The sequence below is a fragment of the Manacus candei genome, unplaced genomic scaffold, assembly GCF_025592945.1.
Source record: "Manacus candei isolate 608988 ecotype Guabito, Panama unplaced genomic scaffold, ASM2559294v1 h1tg000057l, whole genome shotgun sequence".
In the NCBI taxonomy this organism is placed as follows: domain Eukaryota; kingdom Metazoa; phylum Chordata; class Aves; order Passeriformes; family Pipridae; genus Manacus; species Manacus candei.
In genome coordinates this window covers 12,494,205-12,503,589 of record NW_026138105.1, presented here as the reverse complement: position 1 = coordinate 12,503,589, position 9,385 = coordinate 12,494,205, and the positions used below count along the sequence as shown (strand labels likewise).

General features: G+C 57.5%; 1 protein-coding gene across 1 annotated transcript; it reads left to right on the top strand.

Moving 5' to 3' along the window:
* The first annotated feature begins 1,377 nt into the window (after positions 1-1,377).
* On the top strand, positions 1,378-6,646 carry PSMF1 (proteasome inhibitor subunit 1). Its single transcript, XM_051802964.1, has 7 exons — positions 1,378-1,546; positions 2,031-2,183; positions 2,711-2,793; positions 3,138-3,314; positions 3,464-3,517; positions 5,295-5,453; positions 5,567-6,646. Exons 1-7 carry the CDS (start codon positions 1,418-1,420, stop codon positions 5,616-5,618), a joined length of 807 nt encoding a protein of 268 aa, XP_051658924.1. The 5' UTR covers positions 1,378-1,417; the 3' UTR covers positions 5,619-6,646.
* The last annotated feature ends 2,739 nt before the right edge of the window (positions 6,647-9,385 follow it).

Genomic DNA, 9,385 nt, shown 5'->3' with positions numbered 1-9,385 from the left:
GCTGCTCTGAATCACATCTCAGCGATGGAGAAGCTCTGGCTGAGGCATTTCCTGCTGTTCCCAACACATCCCCATCTGATACCTCCCTCATGGAGCTCCCGTGCTGAAATTCCAGCCCCATGGAAAATCCGCAGTAGCTTTCCTGACGTGTCCAGCTGTCTTCCGTGAAGACAGGAGCGGCAGAGTGTGGCAGGAGGCGCGGTGTCTCCTGGTGGTGATTCCCATGGGAGCTGCCGGGCTGCGGTCGGTTGTTCAGCCTCAGTGACTTCTTGAGGGGGAAATGGAAAGAGCGAACAGTGCGAGTTAATTAATTGACGCATAATGAAGTCAAGATGAGCATCCCCAAGGAGCTGGAGCTCAGATTGGGAAAGCAGCAGATGATGGTATTCCCTGGCATGGGCCTGCTTCATCCCAAGCCCCGGCCTCCTGCCAGCCACAGCGAGGACACTGGCTCTGGCCCAAGGGCAGGGCAAATAAGCCTCTGAATAAGCCTCTGAACGCCTTCCAGTGGCAACTTTAATAGAATTTAGGTGTTATAAACACTGTGGCCCAGAGAAGGGAGTTGTGGAAGGGATGAAATAGCCATGAACGGCTGTTTGGTGCTTTGGTCCCTTTGGTGTCAGTGGGAAGGCTCTCTACAGCAGCACGCGCAGACCCTGCATGGACTCAAAATGCTTTTCTGACTGACAAGGAAGACCCAGTGGCAGGGAAGGAGGATCAGGATTACTCTAACCTGGAGGCTGCTGGATGGTGCTGGGCAAAGACCTCTCATACAATCATGGAATCCTTTAGGTTGGAAAAGCTTTCTAAAATCATTGAGTCCAACCATTCCCCTGGTACTGCCAAGGCCACCACTAAGCCACGTCCCCATGTGCCACATTTACGCATCTTTTAAATCCCTCCAGGGATGGTGACTCCACTGCCGCCCAGAGCAGCCTGTGCCAGGGCTGGATAACCCTTTCTTTGAAGACATTTCCCCCAATATCCCACCTATACCTCCCCTGGTGCAACTTGAGGTTGCTTCCTCTTGTCCTGTCCCTTGTTCCCTGGGAGCAGAGCCCGACACACACCCCCGGCTCCCCCCCCCTTGCTGCTCCCCCTCCTGTCAGGGAGTTGTAGAGATCGCAAAGGTCCCCCCTGAGCCTGCTTTTCTCCAGGCTGAGCCCCCCCAGCCACTCCTGGTGCTCCAGTCCCTTCCCCAGCTCCGTTCCCTCCTCTGGACACGCTCCAGCCCCTCAGTGTCTGTCTTGTCGTGAGGGACCCAGAAATGTTCCCAGGGCTCCAGGGGCCCCCTCACTGCCGAGCACAAGCGGACGGTCCCGCGGCCCCGCGGAGGCCGCCCGGGCCCTGCGCAGCGGACGGGGGCCCTCTAGTGAGGGGCGGCGCGGCCGCGGCTCCGCCCCGGCCCGGAGCAGCCATGGCGGGGCTGGAGCCGCTTTACGCCTGGGCCAGGCCCGCCATCTCCCGCCCGCAGGACGCGCTGGTCTGCGGCGTGCACTGGGAGCTGGTCCGACACGGCTACCGCTGCCTGGGCACCGGGGACCAGGTAGGGGCCGGGCCGCGCTCCCCTGTCCGCGGAGCCCGCGGAGGCCGCGGTGAAGCCCCGGCCTTTCCTAGCGCCGCTCGCCGGCGCCGCCCGGCCCAGCCCGGCCACCGCTGCGGGGCGGGGGGAGCCGCGCGGTGTTGGGGGAACCTGAAGGGTCCGAGGGGCCTCAGTGCTGCTGTGGGAGCCGGGGCGGGCGGCGGCGGTGCTGGGGGCTGCGGGGGTCCCTGTGCTGGGAGGGGAGAGCACCATCTCCTCTCTGGGTCTTCTGGGTCTTTGTTGCCTGCTCCTGAGGCTCAGCAAGGGGTGGTCATGTCTGTCCTGTTCCAACACAGGGATGCAGGAAGGGCCAGGCTGAGAGATCCCGTCTCAGAGACCTCAGTTCCCTTCTGGATCTCCTGTTGCAGCCAGGACAGTTTCCCTCAGCCCTGGGAGGTGGTGCTGGGCTCCTGGGCAGGATTTCGGCAGCTTGTCTCTTCCTTTGCAGCCAGGTCCTGATGAAAGGAAGTCGGAGCTGCTGCCTGCTGGTTGGGAAGCCAACAAGGAGGTGTATACACTGCGCTACAAGTCCACAGATGATGCCCTTGAGCTGCTGCTGAAGGCCATCATGGTGGAGGACAGCATGATCCTCAATGTCATGGTGAGCATCCATTCTGGCCCCTGTGGGTTTGGGGTCCTTCAGGATCGGTGGCTACAAAGAACAGCAGGGCCCATTTCTTAAATGTTTACTGTTGCTTGTCCTGCCTGGCAGCAGTGTTTGCCCCTCAGGATGGGGTGTTTGTGTGGCAGAAGGTATGGCCCAGTGTGAAGCTGGTCAAACCCTGGCTGTGTCAGGGCAGTGGGACAGTTTGCCTTGTGCACTCCAGCCAAGGAGCTATTCTGTCCCTTTCCTAGCTCAGGACTTTTCTGCAGCCCCCAACAAGCACCTGCCCAGGGTGGTTTTGCTCAGTGTTTCACCTTTTGCAGCCCAGATTAGGAGAGGGAGCAGGGAAAACCTTGCTGCACACAGGGTTTTCCTCCTGGGGATTTAGGCACAGCACAGGGACATGGCAGGAAGCAAGTGAGGCCCATTGTGTCTCAAGCCCCCAGCTGTGGTTGTACCTGCTCTGTCACTCATTCCCACCTCTGCCAGGCTGCTCACTCTGTGCTTTACCTGTGTTTTTCCAGGATCGTGGCTCTCAGAAGGTGGCAGATGTGACCTTGGCAGTGGCCGACTACATCAACCCAGAGCACCTGGATGATTTCCACAAGTAATCTTAGTTTCCTGGTATTTTCTGGAGGAGAAAATGTTCCAAGACCAGTGCCATGTGCTGTGCTTTCCTCCAGTGCAAACTGGTTAGGCTGGGGCCACAGCAGAAGGGAGTCCCTGGGCTGGATGACACCTTGGCCATCTGAAATGGGATGAGGGCTTTGGTGCCCCTGTGTGCTGTTACCTCTCCCTGTCCCCTCTGTGCTGCCAGTGGGGGACATGTTTTGTGCCAGGCACACTTTGGGCTCGTCTGTCCCCTCCTTGTGCCTCTTGCAGCCTGTCCAGCACCTCATGTCCTGGTGCCATGGCCTCCCCAGCCCTCTGCCTTCCCTCTCCTCACTGCAGGGTGTACAAGAACACCGAGGAGCTGAGGACGAGGATCACTTCAGGCATCCTCGCTCCCCTTGGGGCCTCTGCGGAAAAGGCCAAAAAGGAGCCTGAGTCCGAAAAGGATTTGCAGCGGGATGACGACCCCCTCCGGATCCCTCCCCGGCAGCCGGCGGGCACAAGGGCCCCATCCTGGTGAGTAAAGAGTGGGTGGCTGCTGAGGGCCCTCTGTTAGAGGGGATGTGGTCCTGACACAGCTCCCCAACCTACATGTCAGGTCCCCATCTCGCAGCTGTGGGAGCTGCTCTGCCCTTCCCTGAATGTCTCGCTGTGTTGTGTTTCAGGCCGTCCTCCGTGAACCCCTTTGTTGTTGGTGGGGGAGACCTGGACCCTCTCGGGTGAGTATGGCTGTTGGAGCACCCCCTGCTCTGCCTCTGGGAGGTGTGGGGGTGGCTGGAGACACTGGAACAGCATCAAGCCAAGTGTCTCCAAGTGGGGTTGGCGATGGGACAGTTGCTCAGTGCACATTGTGAGGGACCAATTGACAGTTGCTAAAGCTCAGTCTGGTTCTAATATCGTAATAAGATCCCATCTCTTGCAGAGATGATAGGTTGCAATCTGTGTCTGTGTAATAATCAGCTTGTATTCATTTAACAGGCAGTAATTTCTGTAGTAAATCAAAGCTGAATACATTGTTAAGTGAATGTAAGCTTCTAATTTAAACCGTTACCAGCTGCTGTGTCCCCAGCCCAGCAGTGTGCAGAAGGGGAGGCTGAAAGCCGAGTTCATGGATTCCCAGGTCCTGTTGCAAGCCTCCCAGCTGTCTGAGGCACTCAGGCAGAGGCTGGGCTGTCTGGGGGACTGAGTTTCACAGATACACCCTTGATCTTTGGTTTGGTCAGGCAAGGAGAACCTGTCATCTTCCAATCCAGTTAAAAGCACACAGACAAAAAATAGCTCTTGGGGTTGTTGTGGACTGTCCTGCAGCCCAGGGGAGTCTGCTGTCTGGAACCAGTCTCCTGTGGGGATGGCATTTTTTCCCCTCCTGCAAATCTTGGTTCTCCAAGGGTTTGGCTAGAAAAGGGACAGCTAAAAATGTTGCTGCCTCCAGCCCTTCATCAGAGATTTCTCTGTAAAGGACAAAAAAAAGATGGTAAATGGAAGCAGATTTGTGTGCTGACACCTGCCAGCACTGGGGCTGGAGACCCAGACTCCCAGGAATATGCTCGTGGGACCTGGCTGTCCTGGGGCGCTTTGGGCAGCCGTTCCAGCCTAATGGAACTCATTAGCACGGTTGTTAATAACTTGTATGATGGCAGCGGTGTCCGGAGGCTCCAGCCGCGTTTGCACAAAGCCAACCATGAGGAATTGCACTCGCAGCGTGGGGCAGTTCCGAGGAGCCGCCGTGGTCAGCAAATGACTTCCAGGCAGCTCTTTGGAATGGCTTGTGGGAGCCCAGCCGGGGCCGCCGGCTCTTGCGACACCGCACAGGGCAGGACGGGAAGCAGGGATGGAGCGTGGGCCGGCAGCGAGGGCCATGGGTCTGACACTTTTGAGGGGACAGCCAGCACCTCTGCTATGGAGACAGGCTGGAAGAGATGGGGCTGTTCAGCCTGGAGAAGAGAAGGCTCTGGTGAGACCTTAGAGCCACTTCCAGTGCCTAAAGGGCCTCCAGGAGAGCTGGAGGGGGACTTTGGACAAGGACCTGGAGTGACAGGACAAAAGGGAGTGGCTTCATACTGACAGAGAGCAGGATTAGATGGGATATTGGGAAGAAATTCTTTCCTGTAAGGGTGGTGAGCCCCTGGCACAGGTTGCTCAGAGAAGCTGTGGCTGCCTTATCCCTGGAAGTGTTCAAGGCCAAGTTGGATGGGGCTTGGAGCAACCTGATCTAGTGGAAGGTGTCCCTGCCCATGGCGGGGTGTTGGAATGAGATGAGCTTTGAAGTCCTTTCCTACTCAAACCATTCCGGGATTCTGTGCAGGGCTCTTTGCCTTTCTGCCATGGGCTGCCTCACTGGCTTGTCCCAGGAGCTTTCCTTCCCACTCCCGTGTGTCAGGTTAACCCCATGTTCCCATGCTTGGCATTCCTGCAGCAGAGGTTTGGCACCAGGGATGTGCTTTACTCCTCTCTCACCAGTGCCAATCTCATCTTCTCTGCCTTTCCTCTCCCCAGAGGTCGGAGTGGGGGAATGATCGTGGATCCTCTCCGATCTGGCTTCCGGCAGCCCGGCATTGACCCATCATCAGGCATCCCAGGCCGGCTTCCCCCAGGAGCTGTTCCACCAGGTGCCAGATTCGACCCCTTTAGCCCCTTAGGAGCTGGACGACCCGGGTAGGTCCTTGGCTGTGCTGATATTCCAGCCTGCTGCTGGATCCCAGCTCATCCCTGTTGCTGCAGACCTGAGCTCTCACTCCTGTTTGACTCTGCTCTAAATTTCTTTCCAGGCCTGATCCCGACCACCTTCCCCCTCCAGGCTACGATGACATGTTCATGTGAGGAGTCACTGAGTGGCTGAGTCTCCTGGGAAGCAGGTGTGCTTCCCCTCTTCGCTCCACATCGGTGGATTTAGATCTTTCCAGCAGCGTTTCTCTCCGTTTGGGGTCGCATTCCTGTGTGTCCCATCTGCTATAAAGGCTTTCCTGTTTGCAGAACAGAAGAGGAGGCAGTAGGTCCGTTTCTTTTCCCTGCTCCTCTGAGGGTGCCAGGCCATTTGCACCCAGCGAGGTGACAGTGTGGGGCGCGGTGCTCTGGGAGCAGCCTGGGTGCTGTGGGATTTCTCCTCTCTGCTTCTCCAGGGTGGCAGAGCTTGCTGCTGGGGTCCCACAAAGCAGTGGGTGTGAGGAGAGAGCTGGCTCCTTGCTGCTCCTCTGCCAGGCAGCCACAGCAGCCTCGCTGAAGGGGACAGCTGAAGTGGGCTCCCCACACAGAGGGGGTTTCTCTCTCGCTCTGTATCTGAGCAAGGCGCTGACTGAAGGGCTGGAAAGCCCAACCCATGGAGTCTCCATGGGTAGAGCCCCAACAGCGACTGGGATCAGCTTCTACAGGGCTGTGCCTGCTGGCTTGGAAGAGCACTACCAGCAAAGCATTTGATGTGCACGAGAAGAGACATAGATTGAATTCCTGGCCCACCATGCCCCCTCTTTTCCCTGCAGCTGTGGCATTTTTCATTCCTGGGGTGTCCGTGAAGCCCCACAGGCAGCGTGACGAGGGGTGCCCACTGAACACTGCATGGGGCTGGGGTAGGAGAGAGGGAGCTTTGCAAAAGAGGTTTATAGAACACATTTTGCTACTGTCAGCCTTGTGTGTGGCTTTGCCTGTCTGGCTTTGGGAGAATGGGTGAGATCTGCGTGCCTCAGGCTCCTGAGCTCTCTCTGGAAACCTCCTCCCTTCCCCACAGCTGCCCCAGCTCAGTTGATTTTGGGGCTGCAGCTCATCTTTCTTGTCAGGGGCTCACACTGTTTTTCTTCTCGTGGTTTTATCTCTTGGAAGGATGTTTGTGAGACTGAAATAAAAACATGATACCAGTGTTGTGTTGGTGCTTGCTGGGGTGGGCCCCTACTCTCTGACGGGAAGCCCCAGAGCCCTTCCCAAGGCAGAGGATCCACGCTGGGAACCCGCTTTGTACCTTCCCCTGAGCCAGCAGCGCTTTTCCAAGACGATGTAACTGTATTAGGAAAATGAAGTGGAGAACAGCCCAGCCCAGCTCCTGCAGTAATTGCCTCTCCAGGGCATTGAGTGCTGTTGGAACGCTGCATGCAGCTGCACTGGCAGAAATAAAAAGAGGGAAGGGATCCCCCCTATCTATCTCTTTTCCCCAAAGACTTTTTCCTTTTAAAACCTCTTTGCCTACAGATGCAGCTAATAAAGCTGTGTTACAGTGTGTGCTACCCCGGGCTAGGTGCAGGTGGGAGCAGGAAAGGCCAGCCAGAGAAATCTGGGGCTGGGGGCAGCCAGAGCATCCCCTGCATCCCCCATGAGCTTGTGTGTGGACCCCTACATGTGCAGGGGCTGGTTCTAAGCCCAGACCCACTGGATGTGCCATCCCAGCTGCACACCTGGTGGTTTTTCATGGGCAGTCTCACCTGCAGACCCACGGATGGGCTGTGGGTGATGCCTGTGACCAGAGCAGCATGGGAGGGATGGACAGAGAGACCCAGGAATCGGTGAGGCCATCGCTCCTGCTTGTCCCCTCCGGCCCCTTGGACAGCCTGAACCCATCCACAGCTTTGTCCCAGGAGAACAAAGCCCCAAACCTTTCCGCTGGGGTTGAGAGACTGCAGACCCCAGCCTTGCTGCGTGGGGTGTTGGGGAAGAGGAAACAGCTTTGGCCTCATCAAGGGGCCCCTCTCTGCGGGGGGGAGGCTGCTTTCTGTGCCTGAATTAATCATGTTCTGCAACCTTCCAGGAGGGAGAGACGCAGCCGGCTTTGATGGGGCTAATTAAAGCGAGTCAGCGCCGGGAGAGGCTGCGGCGGGGCCGAGGAACCCGCTTTTGTCTGCAGCGCCTGGCCCCGGCGGGTCCATGGTGTTGTGCAGCTGGGAAACAGGTGGCAGAGGAGGGGAGTGGGTGCCAAAGGGGACAAGTGCCCACTGCAGGCCTGTGCCTAAGCCTCAGGGCTCTCAGGGTTGAGCCATCCACTCTGGAAAGGATAGGTAAAAGGAGGCAAGGATCCTCCTCTCTGGGTCAGAGGATGGTGGGATCAGGACACTGTCCCTGTGGCTGGCTTGGCTCACACTAAAGGAGACAAAGCATGGCAGAGGTGGCTCCTGAGGGCCAGTGTTCCCAAGCACATTCCTTGTTCCATCCATAGGGTTGGCCAGCCCAGACCCCATTCCCTGCGAATGGTTTGGGGGCAGCCACCCCCATTGCGGGCTCGTACCACAACAGCTGTGAGGGCCGGGTCTCCCTTCAGCAGGAAAGACAGTCCAGGCCCTCAGCCATGTGTCTCTGTCCTCGGCACCACTGCTGCTACCGTAAGTGGCAGGAAACATTAACATGCACGGGAGCACAGCAACACGCCCCATGTTAATTTTATGGGGAGTCTGCAAGGAGCGGCTGGGGCTGGGTGTGCGGTCTTGGCACAGGCACAGCCTCCCTCCTCCGGCAGCACCGGGGAGGCATTTCCACCACACGTTTAAAGAGAGGCACTGGATTATTGGTAATAGCTCAGGATCCCCAGAGAGTCCTTCAGGCCATCTGCCAGCCCGCCCAGCCCATGGCACCTGCCCACACTCTCCTGATGGGATGGCAGAGCCCCCAGTGCTGCTAATTACCCTGCAGCTGGTGCTCCATCCCTGGGATCCCGGGTACAGGGAAGCCATGCGTGTGGCCCAGCAGGAAAACAAAGCAGGCCCAGTTATGTGGGACTGGGAAAGGCACGCTGGGCCCTACCTGCTTTCTCTTCCCTGGCACAAGCAGAGACACCCCAAAAACACCGTTGCTGGGGGACTGGAGAGCCAGTGACCCTCATCCCACCCAGGCTGCACAGCATCAGCCTTTCCCAGCCAAATTTTCTCATCGCTCTGGATTATTTTGGATTGCTTCTTAATGCCCCTCTGCGAGTTGACTGCCGTAGACCAGTGCCTTGTCCCCAGCATCTGCCAGAGCGATAAAGGGACAGGCAGGTCAGAGAGTTCCATGTCCCCCTGCCTCAGCCTGGCAGGGGTGATGTCTGTGTACAAAAGCATTTCCCAGCCCTGGACTCTCGGTGGTAAATTGTCTTTAATGGCACTCCTTCCTCAACACAGTTTGCTCACTGCAAATATATCTTTCTCCATGTAGAGTTTCCCCCCAGTCCCGCAGGGACTCAAGGCACAGCCCAGCAACGCGCTGACAAAGCAACAACAGCCCCTTCCCGCAGACTCCTGAGCAGCCTCATGCCCTAATCCACGGGAGTATTTCTCGTGCTCACGTACAGCAGCTGCTCAGCAGCTGTAACCTCCACCAGGCTCAGCCTTTCATCCTGGAAACGCTTCTTCCAGCTTATTTAAAGTGACAAAAAGGGATGAGGATGATTTCTCCATCTAACAGGTTTATTTTCTAATCCAGACATACAGGGCCAGTGCTGAGTTGTGGGAGGGACATCTGCCTTCCCCAGGGCAGCGCCTTGGGAAGACCCAGAGCTCCCCCTTCCTCCCCTTCTTTCCCTTAGTCCCCTCCCTCCCACAGTGTCACCCCTGCGTCCACACCAGGACCGTTTGGAGATAGCAGAGCACAGCCATAAATCTCACCCCAAGCACGGTTTCATCCCAGGGAGAGGTACC